Source organism: Procambarus clarkii, chromosome 87 (assembly GCF_040958095.1).
Source record: "Procambarus clarkii isolate CNS0578487 chromosome 87, FALCON_Pclarkii_2.0, whole genome shotgun sequence".
Classification (NCBI taxonomy): Eukaryota; Metazoa; Arthropoda; class Malacostraca; order Decapoda; family Cambaridae; genus Procambarus; species Procambarus clarkii.
In genome coordinates this window covers 4,873,112-4,897,368 of record NC_091236.1, presented here as the reverse complement: position 1 = coordinate 4,897,368, position 24,257 = coordinate 4,873,112, and the positions used below count along the sequence as shown (strand labels likewise).

At 42.8% G+C, this 24,257-nt stretch overlaps 2 protein-coding genes across 2 annotated transcripts in view; one reads left to right on the top strand and one right to left on the bottom strand.

The window, feature by feature from the left end:
• Window positions 1–7,100: 7,100 nt before the first annotated feature.
• On the top strand, window positions 7,101–21,229 carry Phyhd1 (Phytanoyl-CoA dioxygenase domain containing 1). The gene is made up of 8 exons (XM_045729133.2): window positions 7,101–7,230; window positions 14,097–14,266; window positions 14,386–14,532; window positions 14,636–14,719; window positions 15,189–15,366; window positions 16,875–17,016; window positions 18,323–18,423; window positions 20,005–21,229. The coding sequence occupies exons 2-8, from the start codon at window positions 14,231–14,233 to the stop codon at window positions 20,184–20,186; spliced, it is 870 nt and encodes a 289-aa protein (XP_045585089.2). The 5' UTR covers window positions 7,101–7,230; window positions 14,097–14,230; the 3' UTR covers window positions 20,187–21,229.
• The window catches only part of LOC123747100 (translation initiation factor eIF2B subunit gamma), a 22,712-nt gene continuing 18,971 nt past the window's right edge, over window positions 20,517–24,257 (bottom strand). The window contains exons 9-12 of the mRNA XM_045729131.2: window positions 23,911–23,994; window positions 23,437–23,585; window positions 21,614–21,711; window positions 20,517–20,991 (exon numbers count right to left, since the gene is read on the bottom strand). Of these exons, the coding sequence (XP_045585087.2) occupies window positions 20,945–20,991; window positions 21,614–21,711; window positions 23,437–23,585; window positions 23,911–23,994 (378 nt within the window). The 3' untranslated portion in view covers window positions 20,517–20,944. The remainder of the gene's footprint in view (window positions 20,992–21,613; window positions 21,712–23,436; window positions 23,586–23,910; window positions 23,995–24,257) is intronic.

Below are 24,257 nucleotides of genomic sequence, written 5' to 3'. Positions count from 1 at the left end.
TAACACTCGGTGTTTAATTAAACATGAGTTATGTTTTGGCGGGAGCGGGGCGGCGGCGGCGAGAGGCGGCCGATGCTTTTTCCTCACGTGTTGAAGGCTGCAATATTTTGTGTTAATGTTTAGTGTCGCTGCATGCTACGGCCTGCTTCTGCAACCACACCACCACCACCACAACCACACCTCCACCACCACCACCACAACCACACATCCACCACCACCACCACAACCACACATCCACCACCACAACCACTACATCACATCACCACCACAACCACATCACATCACCACCACAACCACTACATCACATCACCACCACAACCACTACATCACATCACCACGACAACCACTACATCACATCACCACCACAACCACTACATCACATCACCACCACAACCACTACATCACATCACCACCACTTCACATCACCTTATCACCATCACCATATTACCCCGCCGTAACACTGGGGGTCGAGGAGACACGCCTGATATATTCTCGTTGAACAGAAATAAAAGAGAAGAGCAGGCAGGCTGCATATTACAGGACTGCCAGAAAGTCATCAACACAGCAGACTAGTGTACAATTAGGAACAGCAGACATTAATAAGAGGAAAGGTGCTCCTGTGGATACAGGAGCACTTCAGCAACGGAACACAGAGCCGCAGTAAAGTGGTATATGTGGTACTGTAAATATATTCCACCCAACAACGAGAGGTATATCAGACCTTTTTTTAATTACGGCATCATGTGGAGTACTTGTCTCCTTAACAGAAGAACCAAGTTAAGAATTACTTGAAATTCTTAAGAATTACGAAAAATTGCAAAGGTCCATACGTGGCAGCTCCTATTTATACCAACCCAAACTCATTCATATAAATGTCTAACCTACGCTTGAACCTATCCAACGATCCCCCGGTCTATTATGAGGCCCTTCAGTTTGTTTACAAAATTAATAACCCTGTTTTCGAGCCAATTTTTATCCAGGTCTACAAGGAAAAAAAGCAAGTTGTAAAAGAGTATAAGTGTGTAGTGCGCTTCCATTTGGATTACTATATTCAAGCATGGAGAAGCACAGAGCTGTTCTGGTGCAACACCGGGCAATAAAAATCATTCCAGAGCTAAGTCATCTCTCGTATCAGGAACGGTTGAGGGCCACGGAGCTAACAACACCACAAGCCAGGCATGACAGGACGGATCTCATCAACACTTTCAAAATACTGACCAGTTTGGAGCATGTTGATCCGGACAATGTCTTCAGAAGGTGTCAGATGTAACACAAACAAGGAGCAACAGTCGCCAGTTCAACAAGCCACAATGTTGGACTGAGAACACCAGATGTTTCTTCACCCACAGGATTATTAACCCATGGAACCGCCTACCCGCCCAAGCCGTCAATACCAAAACACTTCAATTTTAAAATTCAGCTCAACAAAATCATCAGGGGCAAATAGAAGGGGAGGGGGAACCTTTGACTAGCCGCAGGCTTCCTGTCCTCGTCGAGGTCACTAGAGAGATAGTGGCCCCCAAGTAAACAAATAATATAAGGACTTTAACCAGTATTTACCCAGGTCTTTAACCAGTATTTACCCAGGCACTGAAACCCTTACTCATAGCTGCCAATACGAAGCTGGAGAAGTATGTAACCAGACTAGCACCACACCTGAGAGGTATGCGTTACGGTGAAAGACTAAAGTAATAACACCTTACGCCACGAGGAAGCGAGGAGATATGATCACCACATTCAAAATACACAGGAGAACCGACTGCGCTGACGAGCACAGGCTATTTAACATGTAAGGTACAGCAACAAGGGAACACAGGTGGATACTAAGAGGCCCAAGAACGCTCTTTTAAATGTGAGAATTGTGAACAAATGTAATACAGTAAGAAGGTGGAAGAGGTGAAGGCAGCGTCTGGGATGCTCCCACACATAGGTTCGAATCCTCGTCACGGCCCTTGTGGATTTGTTCAGGTGGAAGAGGACTCCAAACACAGCTTCAAATATGCACTCGGTAGACCACAACAAACTCGAGAACCTATACCTCAGTTGACTGAAGGTATAGAGGCTCGGGACCCCAAGAGCTTAACCCCCGTACTAGACACACACGCACCAAGGTAGCCCAACTATCCAGTAGAGGGACGCCACTGGGATCTACACTGTCGCCAACTGAGCGGAACACAGTTGGTACAAGGCGCACAGTAAAATGTCAACAGTTTGGTGGGTTACTGTGCCAGTACATCAGTCCAGTGTTTACTGTGCTACCGTGGAGCCCTTAACTGTGAGGTTTATCCTTCACTCAATACATCATCCCACGCCACCACATCACTACACCGCCACCACATCACTACACCGCCACCACATCACTACACTTCCCCAGTTGTCACTGTATTAGATAAGCACTACATCATCTGACCATCACCACATTACCATCACCACATTATCACCATCACCACACCACCACTACACCACCACCACATCAGCTCACCACCACAGATACAACTGACACTCTTTCCCCCGTACCTTACCACACCAGAAAGGGAAAGTAGTGTGTATGTGTAGGTGTGTGTGTGGGAGTGTGTGTGTGTGTGTGTGTGTGTGTGTGTACTTACCTATATGTACTCACCTATATGTGCTTGCAGGATCGAGCATTGACTCTTGGATCCCGCCTTTCTAGCTATCGGTTGTTTACAGCAATGACTCCTGTCCCATTTCCCTATCATACCTAGTTTTAAAAGTATGAATAGTATTTGCTTCCACAACCTGTTCCCCAAGTGCATTCCATTTTTCTACTACTCTCACGCTAAAAGAAAACTTCCTAACATCTCTGTGACTCATCTGAGTTTCCAGTTTCCACCCATGTCCCCTCGTTCTGTTATTATTACGTGTGAACATTTCATCTATTTCCACTTTGTCAATTCCCCTGAGTATTTTATATGTCCCTATCATATCTCCTCTCTCCCTTCTTTTCTCTAGTGTCGTAAGGTTCAGTTCCTTCAGCCGTTCTTCATATCCCATCCCTCGTAACTCTGGGACAAGCCTCGTCGCAAACCTCTGAACCTTCTCCAGTTTCTTTATGTGTTTCTTCAGGTGGGGGCTCCATGATGGCGCGGCATACTCTAAGACGGGTCTCACGTAGGCAGTGTAAAGCGCCCTAAAAGCTTCCTCATTTAGGTTTCTGAATGCAGTTCTAATTTTCGCCAGTGTAGAGTACGCTGCTGTCGTTATCCTATTTATATGTGCCTCAGGAGTTAGATTAGGTGTTACGTCCACTCCCAGGTCTCTTTCTCGAATCGTTACAGGTAGGCTGTTCCCCTTCATTGTGTACTGTCCCTTTGGTCTCCTGTCACCTGATCCCATTTCCATAACTTTACATTTACTGGTGTTAAACTCCAGTAGCCATTTCCCTGACCATGTGTGTGTGTGTGTGTGTGTGTGTGTGTGTGTGTGTGTGTGTGTGTGTGTGTGTGTGTGTGTGTGTGTGTGTGTGTGTGTGTGTGTGTGTGTGTGGGAGTGTGTGTATGTGTGTGTGTGTGTGTGTGTGTGTGTGTGTGTGTGTGTGTGTGTGTGTGTGTGTGTGTGTGTGTGTGCCAACAGAACCTAAACACCTAACCTAACCAGTGCCTAAACTGTATATGCACAATATGCTAATATATTTTAAGATTAATTTATATTTGAGCAAATTTCTGTTTTGAATGAACAGAATGTTAAAATTGATGAATATGTCTTTGGGGTCGACCGCTGGATGGAATGGACTTGGTCCGAGGACGGGTTGCTATCATACCTACAAGATATGTAGGTATGATAGCACTCCACTATCTCCACTACTTCCAATTCATTCAATTTATTCGCTAAATAAATATTTACCTCCATTATTATAGCTCAAGTGCTTCTAGTTTCCATCCACGATCACTCGTGTATATGATCAATATTTCCCCTTCTAATTTTGCCCTTTAAAATCCTGTATGTCTCGATCATGTCCTCTCTTTCCTAATTTTTATGTATGTAAGCCACAGCTCATCTAGTGTTTCCTTGAACTAATTCCTCTCAGTTGAGGGACTCGCTTTGTGGCGTTACCTTTTACCTCTCGAGTTTGGTCTTGTGTTTTGTTGACCAGACCACACACTAGAAGGTGAAGGGACGACGACGTTTCAGTCCGTCCTGGACCATTCTCAAGTCGATTATGAGAATGGTCCAGGACGGACTGACACGTCGTCGTCCCTTCACCTTCTAGTGTGTGGTCTGGTCAACTTACTTTAGCCACGTTATTGTGACTCATCGCCTGCATTTGGTCTTGTGTTTGTTGCTCTTTTATTTGTGTAGACTTTGGCTCCAGTGGGGCGGCGTACTTGTGTGTCGGTCCCCTCAGCTGTGGCAGGTCTGAGGAACACTCTAATGTTGTTCATGGGTGCGTATGGAGACAGGTTTGGTATATTGTCTAATAGATCATTTAATTTAATTATTCTGGTTGTTGTCTTCTCTTGTGTGCAGGCATTATTTGATGTCCTCGCCCCCGTCCCCCCAACCTCCTTACCTTACACGTACAATGGTTGAAGTCACGTATCCATCCCTCAGACTATTGGTGCAGTTTGCTCCAGTCTTTCCGAGGCAGTCTGAAGACCGCATTGAACATCGGGAGAACTGTCAGGAGAAAGTGCCAAGTCATAACGGCTATATAGCACTTGGAAGGGATCAGGATAGGGATGTGGGATGGGACGGGGGGAAGGAATGGTGCCCAACCACTTGGACGGTCGGGGACTGAATGCGGACTTGCATGAAGCGAGACCGTCGCTCTACCGTCCACCCCAAGTGGTTGGTACCTGCGGACAGAGCCAGAGTGCGTCGGGGAAATTGTGTGAAGTCCTGGTTCGGCTTCAGTGGAATCCTCGTGGGTTGAGCAGAACTCCAGGTTACAATTCTTTTGACCATGTGGTGACGTAGTGGTCTAGAGCGTGCGTCAGGGAAAACCCAGTGCACAGATTCGAATCCTCGTCAGGGCAGGTGTGGATTTTCTCACTGGTATATAACGTTACTTTGTGTAATCCGCCTGTGTTGAAGGCCAGTTGTCTCTTGGGTATGTTGTTTACTATTGTCTTCCTGGTCCACTGGTGTAGTTGTTGACGTGTGTGTTGAACCCCTTGTGACGTGGACCTGTCAGTGGTATATTGGTCTGTAGCTTGGCGCCCTCTGCCTCTCTCTCTTAACTTAACCCATGTCCTCTCTCTCCTAGATGCCTGGTTGATACCTGGTTGATTCCTGGTTGATGGGGGTTCTGGGAGTTGTTCTACTCCCCAAGCCTGGCCTCAGGCCAGGCTTGACTTGTGAGGGTTTGGTCCACCAGGCTGTTGCTTGGAGCGGCCCGCAGGCCCACATACCCATCACAGCCCGGTTGGTCCGGCACTCCTTGGAGGAATAAATCTAGTTTCCTCTTGAAGAAGCATTTAATTCATTTTAACACATTTAATTATGCATTTAATTCAAAATATTTACTGTCCACTTTGCCAATGTCTCTAGGATTATTATGTCGTGGTCATGTCTCTTCCCGTCCTTCCTTTTTTTGGGCCCAAGAGAGGTGTTGCCTATCCATGTATAGCTGAGCTTTCCCAGTACAGGAAGGTGAGTGGTGCAGAATATCAAAGACCAGGAACCAGTCTTGTGGTTCACCTCTCAACTTTCTCTTGTTTTGATTTTATGTGATTTTAATTGGACAGCGACCCCCCCCCCCCACCACCACCCCACCCGGGGACTATATACTTCAGAGGTGAGCAAGTGGATCCAAGTCTGCCAGCATTGCACACGCCGCTGATGTTATCCTGACACACTGTGTCTCCAGAGTGTGTTGGAGATACATTATTCCCCCTCCCCTCTTCCCTCTCAAATCTATGATGGGATGGAATGATGGGAAAGGAAGGCGGCGGATGTTTCCAAAGGGATGCGAGGAGCAGCAGTGAGAGACGGAGGGAGGGGTGAGAATAAAGAGAGGAAGAGGGAAGGAAGGGGAGAAGTGGGACAGGAAGGAGACCCCCGGGACACCTGCCGCTGGGTGAAAGTTCCCGCCGTTTATGACGTCATCCAGGTGACGCAAGGCGTGTGACGCGCGTGCGTACTGGGTGACTCAAGGCGTGATGGGGTGACGCAAGGCGTGCTCCAAGTCCCCTGCTGCCTGACGCAGCTCTTATTCTCTTCCGTTTGCTCTCACTCACCCTCACTCACCTCTCACCAGTTGTCTACATTTGCAACTCCGTAAAAATTGTAACTGTTTTGCATTTGGTGGTGTTGTGTTTGTTGATGATGTCTGTAGTGTCTTTTGTTGACAGTGGTGGTGTATTTGTTGACTTTTATACATGCATGCATTCACACATGTATATATGTATATCTCCACTACAAAAGACATACAGAAAAACAGGCTGGGTTGGTGGGAATGTTCAGAACGAGAGTGCCTGACTGGCAGAAAACAAGAGGGTCATGGTGAAAGACATCATAACGGAGACGACATAAGGAGCTGTGTACCGCTTGTTGCGTCACACACTCACCTACACAAGACAAACACAGCCTGAAGGGGGAAAGTTATCACAGTAAAGGGAAAACGTCCCCCCGGGGCGAAGGTCAGGTCAGGTCTAGCCCCGGATGTGAAGGCGAGTATCACAATGCTCACAGACGTAGGTTCGAATCCTCGTCACGGGTCTTGTGGATTTGTTCGAGTATGACAATATGGCCGACATGCGCAACACTGACAAAAGGAATACTTTAGTGCAACCTAAATGGGTCATGTAGCATAGTGGTCTACGTCCTCCACACACAATTAATCGGGATTCCCGAGTTGAGCCCCGAGCGGGAAAGAAATGGTTAGGCACGTAGACCACACACTAGAAGGTGAAGGGACGACAACGTTTCGGTCCGTCCTGGACCATTCTCAAGTCGACTGTGATGAGATGAGGGAGGCAAAGGTCCCTCTTTGCCGCCCTCGAATTCCCAGAAGAAATTACAAAGAAAGTATTTTTCGACGGCAGAGGATTTGTTTCTTCCGCGTTGGAGAAGTGGAGAGGAGCGGGAGGAGGGGGGAGACAAGAGCGCAGCTCCACCCACAGTTGTATAACATGTGACGAGGCATGTGTTAGGGGGGGGGGGGTGTCGCCAGGCTGATACCCCGGGCATGACCAGATAGCCTCACACTTGTACTCTGTGCAGCTCACCACACGCACTCATTCAGTGAAGGTCACCACCTACTCGGCACACGTAAGTACTCACTTGTACTCAGGGGATCGTGAGCACACACTTGTACTCAGCACAGGTGAGCACATACTCGGCTTACCACCTGTGCTAAGTACTAATGTCAGGAGAAAGCAGAAGTTGTAAAAGCCACCTCGATCACAGCTTCAAAACCTAGCATGACAGACCATTAGAACATCACCAAGTGTAAAAAACATCAGACACAGCCTATGAGGCGGGACCCTAGAACTAGATCTCGCTCCCTGTAGATACACTTAGGATAATATATGTGCGGTTTGCATATCAGGTAAGGTAAGGGAACTATCAGGGGAAAAGCGCCAAGCCATTACGACTATAAAGCACTGGGAAGGGGTCAAGATAAGTATTTACCACCTCACAGGAATGGGTATGGGGTCCACTACCACCATGAGGACTCACAGGAATGGGTATGGGGTCCACTACCACCATGAGGACTCACAGGAATGGGTATGGGGTCCACTACCACCATGAGGACTCACAGGAATGGGTATGGGGTCCACTACCACCATGAGGACTCACAAGAATGGGTATGGGGTCCACTACCACCATGAGGACTCACAGGAATGGGTATGGGGTCCACTACCACCATGAGGACTCACAGGAATGGGTATGGGGTCCACTACCACCATGAGGACTCACAGGAATGGGTATGGGGTCCACTACCACCATGAGGACTCACAAGAATGGGTATGGGGTCCACTACCACCATGAGGACTCACAGGAATGGGTATGGGGTCCACTACCACCATGAGGACTCACAGGAATGGGTATGGGGTCCACTACCACCATGAGGACTCACAGGAATGGGTATGGGGTCCACTACCACCATGAGGACTCACAGGAATGGGTATGGGGTCCACTACCACCATGAGGACTCACAGGAATGGGTATGGGGTCCACTACCACCATGAGGACTCACAGGAATGGGTAAGGGGTCGACTACCACCATGAGGACTCACAAGAATGGGTAAGGGGTCCACTACCACCATGAGGACTCACAAGAATGGGTATGGGGTCCACTACCACCATGAGGACTCACAGGAATGGGTAAGGGGTCCACTACCACCATGAGGACTCACAAGAATGGGTATGGGGTCCACTACCACCATGAGGACTCACAAGAATGGGTATGGGGTCCACTACCACCATGAGGACTCACAAGAATGGGTAAGGGGTCCACTACCACCATGAGGACTCACAAGAATGGGTAAGGGGTCTACTACCACCATGAGGACTCACAAGAATGGGTAAGGGGTCTACTACCACCATGAGGACTCACAAGAATGGGTATGGGGTCCACTACCATTCTGAAGTGACTACGCGTAAGACATTTCCATTAACTTATACATCAAATTTGCAATATTCATTGCCTAATCTTTAAAAAAAATACAAATTAAAACTTTGTATCAAGTAGTTAAAGGCAGCAAGCCGGGAAGTTTGTCAACATAGTGTAGAACTGGATGGTAGAGCGACGGTCTCGCTGCATGCAAGTCGAGGTTCAATCCCCGACCTCCAAGTTGTTGGACACCATTCCTTCCCCCCGTCCCATCCCACATCCTGCCCCCTTCCAAGTGCTATATAGTCCTAATGGCTTGGTGCTTTTCCCTGGTAATTCCCTTCCTCCTCATGGTGGTGCTGGTGCAAGCTTTATAATTCACCGAGTTTGGGGGGACAGACAGCCTGTGAACATATACATGTTAGACTAGAATCCAGGTCCCTCACAAGGTGGAACTACTGACCCTCCCCAGGATACAACCCCCCACAACAGTTGTCTAACTCCCGGGTACCTATTTACTGCTAGGAGAACAGGAGCATTAGGTGATGGGAAACGTGCCTAATTATTTCTGTCCCACCCGGCATTCGAACCCGGAATCAAGACAATCGACTTAAAAATGGTCCAGGACGGACCGAAACGTCGTCGTCCCTTCACCTTCTAGTGTGTGGTCTGGTCAACCGGAATTCTGGATTGAGAGTTGATTGGGAACCCGACTGCACTACCAGGTTGACGGTCCGTGTGCGACCTTCCACCAGCCGCTGCTCAATATGCTCCTCCTGTGGGGGGGGGGGGGGGGGGAACAAATCAACAAATAAAAAGTAATCATCAAAACCCGCTGAAAATGCTACGTATGAGACACAATTAAAGCACCGTATTACTGACGTTTTCTTGGGTTCGTACGTGTCCGATTGGGCAGTACGGTAGCATTGAAATTGAAATAAGTTTATTGAGGTAAAATACACACAAAGGGATGAGGTAGCTCAAGCTACCCTCACCCCGTTCAGTACATATCGTGTTAATACATACATAGACACACATCACAAACAATAAACATATTACCAAACATTCTGAGAGATAAACATATAGATTTCCTCCTTTACACAAGTAGTATGGTATCAGACGTACACACAAATACTTTTATGGCCTAGGTATACTGTATAGACAATTTGCAAGAGACATGCAGATAATTCAACAAAAGATCACAGTCTCGTAGTAGCATTGTTTACGGGAAGTAACTGGACTGTGCTAAATATAGCGGTAGCGGCCACAAGTGAAGGACATACGTGACCCTGGGCATGGCTCCCGAGACAGTCACTGCTCTCTACTGGACAAAAACAACAAACAACACAAGGACGGTTATGGCAGTTAGACCTTGCCAACCATCATGCACGATGATTGGTTGTCATGCCCTCCATCCCCCTCAGTCGCAGCCAATAGGGAGGGAAGTGCTGGCTCACGCCCACAGCCACTAGCCAATAGAGATATGGCATGATATATTTGAACCCAAGTCACAGGATTTGTAACTTAGTTGTTTTTCTAGTTAATTTCACTTATTATGCGCGCCATACCCATCCTGTGAGCGGTAGTGGGAAGGGTTACAGACGCACATATAAATGGGCTAAGGAACTGAACCCCCAAATTCTTAGCCAAATTAAACTGAAGTTTGTTTACGAAAACATCAACAGTATTATATCACAGTTTATGAAGCTAACATCATCGGGTTCACTCAAGGCCAGACCTTAACGTACCACCGAGTGAGCTTTAGTTAGACATCACACAAGATGAATTTAGTTAGATGAATTGGTTTATCATGTACCCCCCATATATACCTGTCAATGAGGGGCGAAATTATTCACTGTGCCATAATGGGTTCAGGCACTGTATATAACCCTATGTTTGTAGGCTTGGTGTATATACCCCGGAACTTAGAGATGCTTCTATTTTTGTTATTAAAACATCCTGGAAAGACAGATGGTGAATCAGAGTCCTGACTCTTTCTAGGAGACTTCGTAGACCCATTAGTGTGTTTAGGTCTTTTACAGTTACGAATATATCTTAGACATATTCGTATGTGTTAATAACACACACAGAAGCATCTATATATACCAAGCCTACATACAGGATTATGCCCGAATGGTAGAAGGGAGTCTCTCCGAAGACATAGTTCTCAATGCTTATATTCGTCGAGCCCTGATACTCACTGCTCTGAATGGAGCAGCGTGAGCAGGGTAATATTGTAGAGGTATGGTCCTGGAGATATTGTAGAGGATATGGTCCTGGAGATATTGTAGAGGGTATGGTCTTGGAGATATTGTAGAGGGTATGGTCTTGGAGATATTGTAAAGGGTATGGTCTTGGAGATATTGTAGAGGGTATGGTCTTGGAGATATTGTAGAGGTCATGGTCCTGGAGATATTGTAGAGGTCATGGTCCTGGAGATATTGTAGAGGTCATGGTCCTGGAGATATTGTAGAGGGTATGGTCCTGGAGATATTGTAGAGGGTATGGTCCTGAAGATATTGTAGAGGGTATGGTCCTGGAGATATTGTAGAGGGTATGGTCCTGGAGATATTGTAGAGGGTATGGTCCTGGAGATATTGTAGAGGTCATGGTCCTGGAGATATTGTAGAGGTCATGGTCCTGGAGATATTGTAGAGGGTATGGTCCTGGAGATATTGTAGAGGGTATGGTCCTGGAGATATTGTAGAGGGTATGGTCCTGGAGATATTGTAGAGGGTATGGTCCTGGAGATATTGTAGAGGTCATGGTCCTGGAGATATTGTAGAGGGTATGGTCCTGGAGATATTGTAGAGGGTATGGTCCTGGAGATATTGTAGAGGGTATGGTCCTGGAGATATTGTAGAGGGTATGGTCCTGGAGATATTGTAGAGGGTATGATCCTGGAGATATTGTAGAGGGTATGATCCGGGAGATATTGTAGAGGGTATGGTCCGGGAGATATTGTAGAGGGTATGGTCCTGGAGATATTGTAGAGGGTATGGTCCTCAAGATATTGTAGAGGGTATGGTCCTCAAGATATTGTAGAGGGTATGGTCCTGGAGATATTGTAGAGGGTATGGTCCTCAAGATATTGTAGAGGGTATGGTCCTGGAGATATTGTAGAGGGTATGGTCCTGGAGATATTGTAGAGGGTATGATCCTGGAGATATTGTAGAGGGTATGATCCGGGAGATATTGTAGAGGGTATGGTCCTGGAGATATTGTAGAGGGTATGGTCCTCAAGATATTGTAGAGGGTATGGTCCTGGAGATATTGTAGAGGGTATGGTCCTCAAGATATTGTAGAGGGTATGGTCCTCAAGATATTGTAGAGGGTATGGTCCTGGAGATATTGTAGAGGGTATGGTCCTGGAGATATTGTAGAGGGTATGGTCCTGGAGATATTGTAGAGGGTATGGTCCTGGAGATATGGTAGAGGGTATGGTCCTGGAGATATTGTAGAGGGTATGGTCCTGGAGATATTGTAGAGGGTATGGACCTGGAGATATTGTAGAGGGTATGGTCCTGGAGATATTGTAGAGGGTATGGTCCTGGAGATATTGTAGAGGGTATGATCCTGGAGATATTGTAGAGGGTATGGTCCTCAAGATATTGTAGAGGGTATGGTCCTCAAGATATTGTAGAGGGTATGGTCCTGGAGATATTGTAGAGGGTATGGTCCTGGAGATATTGTAGAGGGTATGGTCCTGGAGATATTGTAGAGGGTATGGTCCTGGAGATATTGTAGAGGGTATGGTCCTGGAGATATTGTAGAGGGTATGGTCCTGAAGATATTGTAGAGGTCATGGTCCTGGAGATATTGTAGAGGGTATGGTCCTGGAGATATTGTAGAGGGTATGGTCCTGGAGATATTGTAGAGGGTATGGTCCTGGAGATATTGTAGAGGGTATGGTCCTGGAGATATTGTAGAGGGTATGGCCCTGGAGATATTGTAGAGGGTATGGTCCTCAAGATATTGTAGAGGGTATGGTCCTGGAGATATTGTAGAGGGTATGGTCCTGGAGATATTGTAGAGGGTATGGTCCTGGAGATATTGTAGAGGGTATGGTCCTGGAGATATTGTAGAGGGTATGGTCCTGGAGATATTGTAGAGGGTATGGTCCTGGAGATATTGTAGAGGGTATGGTCCTGGAGATATTGTAGAGGGTATGGTCCTGGAGATATTGTAGAGGGTATGGTCCTGTAGATATTGTAGAGGGTATGGTCCTGGAGATATTGTAGAGGGTATGGTCCTGGAGATATTGTAGAGGGTATGGTCCTGGAGATATTGTAGAGGGTATGGTCCTGGAGATATTGTAGAGGGTATGGTCCTGGAGATATTGTAGAGGGTATGGTCCTGGAGATATTGTAGAGGGTATGGTCCTGGAGATATTGTAGAGGGTATGGTCCTGGAGATATTGTAGAGGGTATGGTCCTGGAGATATTGTAGAGGGTATGGTCCTGGAGATATTGTAGAGGGTATGGTCCTGGAGATATTGTAGAGGGTATGGCCCTGGAGATATTGTAGAGGGTATGGTCCTCAAGATATTGTAGAGGGTATGGTCCTGGAGATATTGTAGAGGGTATGGTCCTCAAGATATTGTAGAGGGTATGGTCCTGGAGATATTGTAGAGGGTATGGTCCTGGAGATATTGTAGAGGGTATGATCCTGGAGATATTGTAGAGGGTATGATCCGGGAGATATTGTAGAGGGTATGGTCCTGGAGATATTGTAGAGGGTATGGTCCTCAAGATATTGTAGAGGGTATGGTCCTGGAGATATTGTAGAGGGTATGGTCCTCAAGATATTGTAGAGGGTATGGTCCTGGAGATATTGTAGAGGGTATGGTTCTGGAGATATTGTAGAGGGTATGGTCCTGGAGATATTGTAGAGGGTATGGTCCTGGAGATATTGTGGGATGATTTTTATGTTGGCACAATGACACTTTCCGACACCTTCCAGTAAGTCACTGCAGACAATTCTGCATGTTTGCAAATATTGTATAGTACTGTATTGTTATATAATCAAATTATTGGTTATATATTAGTCACGTGCTGAAATATGTGCAGAGGTGTGTTCTATCGTTACCTATAAAAAAAAACTCCAAAACGTTTGAGTCACAAATAGTAATAGAGTACTATATATCCGGAAATTTGGATTATTTGTGAATCCGGATCGGGTCTGGATCTATAGAATACAGGTTTGAATGTTCTATACAATTAGTGCGTTCTTATCATAATATCGTAACATTTAATGTTAGTCAATAAAGGTGGGGACAATGCCAATTTAAAGTAAGTCTTTGTTATATTACTATAAATTGTTTAATGTTCCATAACAAACATTTGGATTTTTTTTATAAACACAATTAAGGACACCACAAATGTTCTAGATGTATTTTATGAAGGTGCATATTATAAAGTGTCTCGATTCTCTCTCTGTCTCTTGGACAGAGTTACCTGGCAATGATTTCGGAGCTCAACGTTCCCGTGGCCCGGTCCTCGACTAAGCCTCCTGGTTCGGTATAGTACATGGATGAGGATGAGATAGATAAATGTTCTATAGATTACTTGTGTTGCAGGTTGTTACTCTTGCTGCTAGAGAAGGAGGAGGAGACAAGAGGAGAGGAAAAGAAAAATATAGTACTATAGAGAGGAAAGAGAGGGGGCAAGTGAGCCCCCCAGCTTAGCCCAGTGTGCAGAACAAGAGGCCATCATGACTGACCGGCTCTCCCCTGAGCTGCTCGCTCAGGTAAGTTACTTCTCGTTTCCCAGACACTAATTGCACATACATTCATGCATGCACAGGTGAGCATCCTCTAATTCTCCCATACACCCCTTTTCTCCTTCTTACCAGCCTTCTCTCAACAGTACAGGAGAGATGGATGTGTGTGTGTGCCGGGGTTCTTGACAGAGGAGGAAGCTGACAGTCTACGGGCAGCTTGCAGCCGTCTGGTGGATGACATGGACCCTGCCCTACATACCCCAACCATCTTCTCCACCACCGACCACAACCAAGTATGCCCTTGGTTATGCTCTTGACTTAATCAAGTATGCTCTTGGCAGAAATTTGCGTACTGTACTCTTAACTAATGTTTATATGGTGTCTCTTCCTCCACAGTCCCGTAGCTCCTACTTCCTTGAAAGTGGTGACAAGGTGCATTTCTTCTTTGAACAAGGAGCACTGGACAACTCGAAACTGAAAGTAAACACATTATGCATAGTTTCCTCCGTAATTCTTTTTATATAGTTTTCCTGTACATTGATAATTGCTTTCCTGCATTAAAAAAACAGGAGTTTGATTTAAGTATTGTATATGGAAAGTAACCCCCTTTACACAATGTGAGGCATTCAATCATTACTGAAAATTGAAGTTGAAAATGCACACTTTCTTGATTTTTTTTATTTTTTATTAAAGTAGAGCATTTTTATTTGTCTATTTGTTAACATTTTTTAAAAATGTTATTTAATGAATTGGTTTTTTGTTTTGTTCTTTGCAACTTTGTATTAATAATATACAGTATATGTTTTTATTTCATGCATATTTCTATTGGTATAGTCTTCTTTCAAGTGCATTTTTAATGTGTATATTTGCTTTTGTGTCTGTTTAAAGTGCTTATTGAACAAGTTTGTGACTATGTCCAAGCATTTAATATGCTAATCTGCTGCTGTAGGTGGACAAACATTTGGCCCTCAACAAGATAGGCCATGCCCTCCACTGGCTGGTACCAGAGTTCAAGAAAGTATCCTTCTCAACCAAGATGAAGAGAGTTGCCAGGCAACTTGGCTTTGTGTCTCCGGCTGTTGTTCAATCAATGTATATCTTCAAACAGCCAGGCATTGGGGGAGAGGGTAAGGCAAATTTTGCATTACTTGAAGTGTTGTATCAAGGGTTCTGATAAATGGAAGGCCGTTTCAGGTACACAATATAAATTAAGGTTGCTTCTGCTAAAAGCATTAATAATATTGTACAAATCCACAAAGGCCATGATGAGGGTTCGCACCTACGTCCGAGATAATCCCAGACGCGTCTTAGTCGATTGCGCCATGACATGGTCAAAAGAATTGCAACCGGGAGTGCTACTGCCCTCACATGGATCCTGCAGCCTCTCCGAGACACAAACCAGGGTTTTACACAATTCTCCCGTGTACCCGGGCTCTGTCAACAAGCTGTTCTACCTCTTTGCCCTTACTTCAATACACACACAGAAATCACAATAGCATGATACGTCAAGGGAAAATTTGGAGAAGTCAATTTCGAGCAAATCCAGACTAGGTCTAAAATGATATTACAGTAGCTGGATTTCTGAAGTTGCTCTGTATATGGATTTGATACACAGTACTGTATCTACACTTTTGTTTTCTAGATATATTAAATTTAAACAATTGCTTAACACAAGAGCAAATGACTGGGAAAAGACTAACAAATTAACTGGAAATAAAAAAACGTATCCAGAAACAGTACTTTAAAGGTTGAAGATCTAAAGTGGCAGGAAAAATGTACAATGGCCGTCCATTCCACAGCATCGATGAGGAATTTAAAAAAAAAAAAATGGCAGAGGAAGACCAATGGTTCAATCTTGAATATGAGGGTTAAACAATATAGTCACGTAACCAGTTTTCCTTCAATTTTCATAACAAAATTAAAGGGGGGGATTTCATCAGCTGTGATCTGTATTTCCAGGTATGAGTGAACAAGACTTTTAGAGTTTAAGTAACATGTAAAGTGAAACAAGATTTGACCCTAAAGAGAATACCCAAGGCTTCCAACACAGGTCAGATGTGGCCCACAATATTAATGGAGGAATGAAGTTCAAAATAGTGTTCTTGGAATTAAGTTGTTAGTCAACCACAGTTTACTTTAATATAATTGATAAAAATCTAGTGCTTTACTAAAATTCTGAGTGTCACAATGGGTGATGGAGTTTAGATCAGATGTAAAAGAACTATACCACAAAGTTTGAGATTCAAAAAGGTATGTGAATGGTTACAAAATATTTATGGATGATATTTTGGAACATCAGGGATTTGGGGAAAACTCATTTAAATTTGACCATAGGATACCAACCTATCTTTGCTACTTTACATGTCACATTTTAGGCTTAATGTTGACAACAGTGTTTCTCCACAGGGATGAATAATTCAGACAACATGAGGGGGGGGGGGTGCATTTGGCAACCAGTAATACAGAGGATTATTAAAGTCTAGTTATGTTAAGATTGATAACAAATAAGTATTTATATACATTCCTTGATAATAACTGCAGTTAATGTGCACTAAAACCCTGTTAATTCTAATAATCAATAAAAAAAGTGATCAGTGTGATTGTTTAATAATGAAGTGCACATTTGTGTCTCCAGTCACACCTCACAAGGACAGCACCTTCCTGTCAACGGAGCCACAGAGCTGTATAGGATTCTGGTTTGCTCTGGAGGATGTCACCTTAGAGAATGGCTGCCTTTGGTTCAGTCCGGGATCCCACAAGTGCCCCACCACCCGCAGGTCAGTCCAAGCTTCAACAACACTCGGGGTCATTCAGTCTTGAATTCAGGAGGGAAAGGACGTATCAGGAGAAAATTCCAAGCCAACATAACTATATTATGCCATTTCAACTTGGAAGGGATCAGGAAAAAGGATTTGTGACAGGAAGGAAAAAAGAATGGTGCCCAATCACTTGGACGGTCAGGGATTGAATGCCAATCTGCAAGAAGCAAGTCAGAGAGAGAGAGAGAGGGAGGGAGAGAGAAATTACCAAATTGTAGTTACAGTTTGAGAGCTACGCTTGTGGTGTCCCATCTTCCCAGCACTCTTTGTCATAACACTTTGAACCTTTTGAAGCTTTTATTTTTCTTAGGTCCAGATAGGCACAATCAACAAAAACCATCCCTTTCCTGTAGAATCTATGTGGCTCTATCATAAACACTAAAATTTGTTACACATTATCTTCCTGTTTGAAAACCATACTGTCTGTTATTATGTGTGTGTGTGTGTGTGTAATTATCCAAGTGTAGTTACAGGATGAGAGCCATGCTAGTGGTGTCCCGTCTTCCCAGCACTTTTTGTCATACAACGCTTTGAAACTACTGACGGTTTTGACCTCCACCACCACCTCGCTGAACTTGGTCCAACCACTATATGCAAATGAAAACTGTCTAATATTTTTTGGCACCTTTGTTTCCTTAGCTTGAAACTGTGTCCTCTTATTCTTGAAGTTGCTGGTTTCAGGATCTCCTGTCAATTTGGTAGATTTCCGTTAGTATTTTGGAAGTGATGATCATATCACCTCTCTTCTACCTTCTAGTTTTGGCATGATGAACACCTCTAGTCTCTCCTTGTAACTCTTGTTTTTCAGTTCCGGAAGCCAATTTGTGCATGCCTTTGCACCTTTTCCAGTTCATATGCTTCTTGAGATTTGGGCACCATACAACTGTACATATTCTAATTTTAGTGTCTCAAAAGCCATGAACAGTTTCTTTAATATTTCACTATTCATATAATTTAAAGTGAGTGAAGTTAGAAAGCATCACATACGCTCGTCGCATACCGTTCTTTGTGTGCTCCTCTGGTGACAGTTTACTATCCCCAACCTCCCCTTGATCTAATTCTTTATTCAAGTTCTTTAATTCCTTTCCTCACAATTTATAAGTTGTGTGTGGTCTATGTGTACATGTGCATGCACACATGACTTCATTAGTAATATGCATGCATACTCTTGGATGCAAGTGTGTTAAGTCGTGCTGTTGAGTTGCCTAAATGCATCAGGGAAGAGTACCCTTAATTAATTAAGCCATTTTAATTTTCTCCAAAGGTTTATCCGAAACCCTGACAAGACGGGCGATCTGACCTGCTTCACTGCTCCTCCTGACCCTGATGACCCCACCAAGTACATCCCCATCCCTGTCCCAAAAGGTCTGTTCTGCATTTAATTGTATGTTCTTTACACACAAATGTGCCGTACTTTACACCATGCAAACCAGTTCAAGAGATGTGAGAATCACAAATATCTAAAACACTTCATTACGACACCACGATTTACCGAGGATACAAACGCTGGTACTTCATTTCTTAGCTGTTCATGGGGTATAGGATGACTCCTTTTACAAATTACCATTGTAAGAAATTTTAACATTGCTATTGAAAAACTGTAATGTATTTCAATAGCTGAAATACATTACAGTATAAACTGTATTAGGCATAATACACACTATCTAAGGCCTAATATAGTACATATATATGTGCTATACTAGGCCTAGGAATATTTAAGTTTGGTTTTTAGCTTTATTTTTCTGAGACTATACAGTGAATAGTACCAAATTCTACTGTCTAATTGTCAATTATGTCTCGGTATGTACAGTGGTGCACATAGTTGCAAAAAGTACTATCTAAACACATGGATGGGTTGTCATATGAGGATTTAAACTATTATCATCCGAGTTTTACACGTATGATCCAAATAAGGATATAATAGCTCTTTGTGGATATAATGGACTTTCCCTTAGCCCATGAACAAAAATCCTGTTATCAAGTCATGGTTACATTACTAGGTGAATATAGTTATCATGAATGTTACTAGGGAAATGTGGTCATTGTATAAAATTCCTACATAATTACATGATACGTATACCAATGGTGTTCATATGCATTCTACAACTCCATATGGTTGTAATGCGACATAACATAAAACAATCAACAATTGTACCATTACTATGCATCACCTGTTAATTGGGTGCCACAATTGGTGCCAGTAAGGTAAGTCATCTTGACAAACATTTTATACTTCCAGCCATACACTTAAACTACATACAATCAATTTCTAAACAAAGAAACTAGTTGAAGAGTACTGTGTATTTGAAGAATACACTGCTTGACCAGACCACACACTAGAAGGTGAAGGGACGACGATGTTTCGGTCCGTCCTGGACCATTCTCAAGTCGATTGTGAGAATGGTCCAGGACACAATCGACTTGGGAATGGTCCAGGACGGACCGAAACGTCGTCGCCCCTTCACCTTCTAGTGTGTGGTCTGGTCAACTTACTTTAGCCATGTTATTGTGACTCAACTCTTGCAATACACTGCTTGCTGGTGATGGTGTTCATGAAAGAAATTACGTAGGTCTGTATGTAGTTACGCAAGTGTTGGAAAAAATTTATTTAGCATATATGCAGATACAAAATGTTCCAGATACTAATACATGTAATGGGATAATTTTAAATTGTACAGTAAAGTATTACAAGGAAAAAATTGTATTTTGGAATTTATTATTGCTGTAATCCAAAAATATATGCACATATAAATGACAAAATATATTACTTAGTTATATCAAATTAGCACAACGCAAAAGTGAAAAGAGAATAGAATATACAATAAATATTTCAATGGTTGCTTTGATCTATGCTGGAAACTGCACTACAGGTGAACATTTAGTATTTACATAATGCACGAATGACACACAAAACCTCATAACTGAACTGTTGATTTATCTACTCAGGTACGCTGGTGCTCATTGATGGCCAAGTGGATCACAAGAGTGAGAAGAATACCTCCCCAAAATCCCGCCACATTTATACCTTTCATGTCATCGAACGTCACAATACAACCTGGGATCCAAATAACTGGCTCCAGCCCACTCCACAGATGCCATTCACTGGACTTTATGAAAATGAGCCTTAAACTATTGCCATTTAACAGCACAAATGGATATTGAAATTTAACCAACAAGGATGTGTATGTTAGGAAGTGTAACAGAAAGGTAGACACTAAGAAACAAGTCTTTTTATAGGATATTTTGTTCAGATGTAAACAAAATTCAATTAAAATTTGTGTAGGTCTCTGTGGAAAGAATGTCATTGTGATAATGTCTCAGAGATACTGCTTTGGTTTTACTTACAGTATACAAATCAGCTCATCTCTCTCATCTCATTTCCAGAGAGCACATTTTCATTACCTCATTTTCAAGGGGCGGGGAAACTTGCAAGTATTTAGGAGATATAAACCAATAGACATGGTATGTCTTGAAGAACTTTATTTTTGTTCCTTAATATTACACACAGTTTACTCTCACTGCACAAATCTACACATTGAAGAACATGTGTAAATTAATGTCCAAGCTTCCTTAACAATTGTAAACTCAAAAATAATACTCATAGAGAGAGGGATAAAGTGCCAAGCCAGTCCGACTATACAGCACTTGGAAGAGAGACGAAGACAAGGAGCTGGGATAAGAAGGAGGGAAGGAATGGTACCCAACCATTTGGACCATCGGGGATATCACAAGAAGCGAGATCTCTGCTGTTCCAACGACTCCATGTGGTGAGGCGAGCAGATGTGGTATGAAAATATACAACACAAAGGATAACCTGCCTGGGAGTAGGTAAAAGGAAGCTTCACAGCGAGGCCGACTGAGAGACTGTCAGTGTGTCGATCTGTTACTATGCAAAATCTTGCGTCGTTTCCAAAATTTCATTCGTGTAGGTCTCTGTGGAAAGAATGTCATTGTGATAATGAAACAGAGATACTGCTTTGGCCCCACCTACAATATACAAATCAGATCAAAACCAACCCACTGATGAAACAGGATGCAAAGTTTATGTAATCAAATGCCCTAATTAACAGCTTAACTGTAATGATATATTTTAAACTCAACTGTCCCTGATACAATATAAAATATACAGTACTGTATTGAACAAATACCATGCAAATAAAAAAATAGCTTTTACAGTATCTACTTTCCATAAAGAAATAACGAGTATGCATTGGTTCTTACATTAAAATTGACATTGTTCTTAAAAATCGTTTAACCTAAATACTGTATATAGAACAGAAGTCAATGTCTGGTATTCACCCATCTGCTAGATTAAGAATATGTTCCAAAAGTTAAGGAAAGATGAACATATTAGTTTGTTCAAAGGAAAATATTTTTTTGGGAAGTAACATGTGTATAATATGCCACCATCTAAGGCACATGAACACATGAGGTAGATGAATACACAAGGCAGAAGGATATCTAAGGTAGATGAACACATGATTCTGAAGAATACATGAGACAGATGAATTCAGTGTGTACCCAGCCCCTGGATAAGACATGCACATGTACTTACTTAATTCCTCGATCTTGTTTGGGTCGGTTACAATGCAGTTTTTGATGGTGCACTTCCTCTCTATACTAGCAACAATCAAACTATTTTCTATCACACATCTGAAATAAAAATGGTCTTTATCATCCTCTGATTGCCGGAATGTGTGAGAGAAGTCAGCGTTGTTCTGTGTTAGGATAGTTACATTTGGATAATAATGAGGTATAATGAGGGTCTCGCCTGAAGTATAGTCTCTCTCTTACTGTATCAAACATGCATGTGAGGAAAGAGGTGGAGTGAACTAGCAGGGTTCTAGCATCACAAAATTTGAGTTTGTTTTCATTGTTGGGGAGTTCTTTGGGCAATTTTGGGGCTGTGGTCTTCTTTTTAACCATGCAGTGGTCTTGTGATTTGCCTGTCTTTCTTGGTGCCTTCCCTAGATGGTGGCAAAGATGATCAAATTTAACCCTTAGACAGCGGTTATCATCATATGTTGATTATCTGGGTAATGCGGTTGTCGTCATATCACGATTTAAATTATTGTCTGGGTTTTACATGTACTGTATCATACAAATATGGATATAATAGCTCTCTTTGGATATGATGGAGTTTACTTTGACCCATGAACAAAATCCTGCTATCATTTCATAGTTACGTGTACAAGGAGGAGCCTGCCGTCATTGTGTGTGTGTGTCACACTGATGTCTTACACCTTTCTTTTAATCTATACTCTCGCCCATATGGTGCCAATTAGGTTATATGTCATCGCCCAGACCCCAACACCATTGTTTATTATTTTCAAATATTTTCACTACTCATCTTTTTGTATACATCTTTTTGTGCATAGGCACCATTTCTCCATAGCCCCTGTCTAAGGATTAAATGTAAAGTAATCATAGGCTATAGGATTTTGCCTTTCTAGGTATCCAAGTGTGAGAGATCACCATTGACTACTGTGAACAATCAGCCAGGCATTGACAGTGTCCTAGATCAAGTGTGCCACACCAGTAGCCAAGAGTATTTACGCTTGCTTTAAGGCTCAAAAACCTCAACATATGAATATCTATAAATATTTAAATTTGTTCTACACCATACTATTACTGGTCTTGGAATGAGTATTATTTTCCCCACAAGATCCCTGTTAAAGTACTATGCCGTCCAATTTGACAGTGCAACAAGGAATGTGTAACAGCATAAAACTAGGAGTCTACTCTGAAGATTCAAATATTTAAAATGCAAAATGTCTGCATATATGACATGTAGAAAATTTCACATAAAAACAACTCGCAGAAAGATTACAAAACTTTATATAGAATTTGCAAGAAGAGCATAACAATGAACACTAAATTAAATAAACTTACATCATATTTTTGGTAGAGTGACAAACTTAAAACAAAATGGGTTACTTTATTCTAGGGGTACTGATGATAGTGGCCAAGTCGACATACACAAGACAGTAAACTTTATGTTCAATATCTATCTAGTTTGGGTGATAGTGCATAAATATTTAAGGATCTCAATACTACACTTGGGATCATCCTCTACTCACAATTGGGAATCAAAGGTCTAAATCCTGGCAGGACAGAAACAGGTGGGAATGCTTCCTACTGCCTAATGTTTCTGTTCACTCAGTGGTAAATATGTATCCTAGAGTTAGTCAACTCTTGTGGGGATGCAGCTTAGGGAATGGTCAGTAGTTCGACCTGGGGGGGAGGGGGGTACCTCTATATAAGCCTAAAGTGTATATATATATATACCCAGGCTGCCTGTCCCCCCTAACAAAATGAATCATATAATGCAGCACACAAGACAGAAGCCAATGTAAGAAGCAAATGACTGGTACTTACCCTGATGCAATGGTAATGTGGTCTCCCAAAACACAGTTCAGCAGACGGACGAAGGGGTTAATACGACAGTGATTGCCAATGACAGAACTTGTTACATTGGTCTTCTCACATATGACAGATCCTGAACCAATTAAACAGTCCTCCCCAACCTATTACAAAATATTCATCTTTACAAAAATGGTAATGACTAGATCAAATTAAACTCAATAGCAAAGTTATCAAATTTAGACAAAAACTTGCCTAATATGGGCTATCAAAATTAATTAGTAATTTTCCCAACAACTATTCATTTGTTTTTCATCCAAGAGAATGAAATGTAAGAGGAATTTGTGAATACACACACTGTCTAGCATTCAATGTTTTATTATACAGCAGATTAGTTATTAGCAAATATATTCAAGAGCCAAACACATCATCTGGCATATCATTGGTATCAAGAGATTACTCCACACAAAGCAATGTTTACAAACTCACCTGTGCCCTCTCGTGAATATCTGCTGATGGATGTTTGATGCTCCACTCCGAGTTTGGATAAACTTGCTCAAACAGCGAGTGCATCTAGGAAGGAATTTCTGAATTATGGTACAATGATTTTGATGCATGTGAGAAGAGACTAGCAGCAATTGCAGCTGCCACTTGGGAAATAGGGGCAACAACTATGGTTATTGGTGCCTTGACTGTCAAGGTTCTGACTGTCAGAATAGCAAAGAATTACCAGCATGATTATAAACAATAAATATCTTCAGAAATATTTACCAATTGTAATCTCTGACATTAAAAAACAAAACAGCGTTGAATGTAATGAAACGCCAGTTTCTGGG

Coding starts and splice junctions, on each gene's coding strand:
- Phyhd1 (XM_045729133.2), top strand. CDS start 14,231: ATGACTGACCGGCTCTCCCCTGAGCTGCTCGCTCAG. Junction 14,267..14,385: donor CCCCTGAGCTGCTCGCTCAG/GTAAGTTACTTC, acceptor TTCTCTCAACAG/TACAGGAGAGATGGATGTGT. Junction 15,367..16,874: donor GCCAGGCATTGGGGGAGAGG/GTAAGGCAAATT, acceptor TTGTGTCTCCAG/TCACACCTCACAAGGACAGC.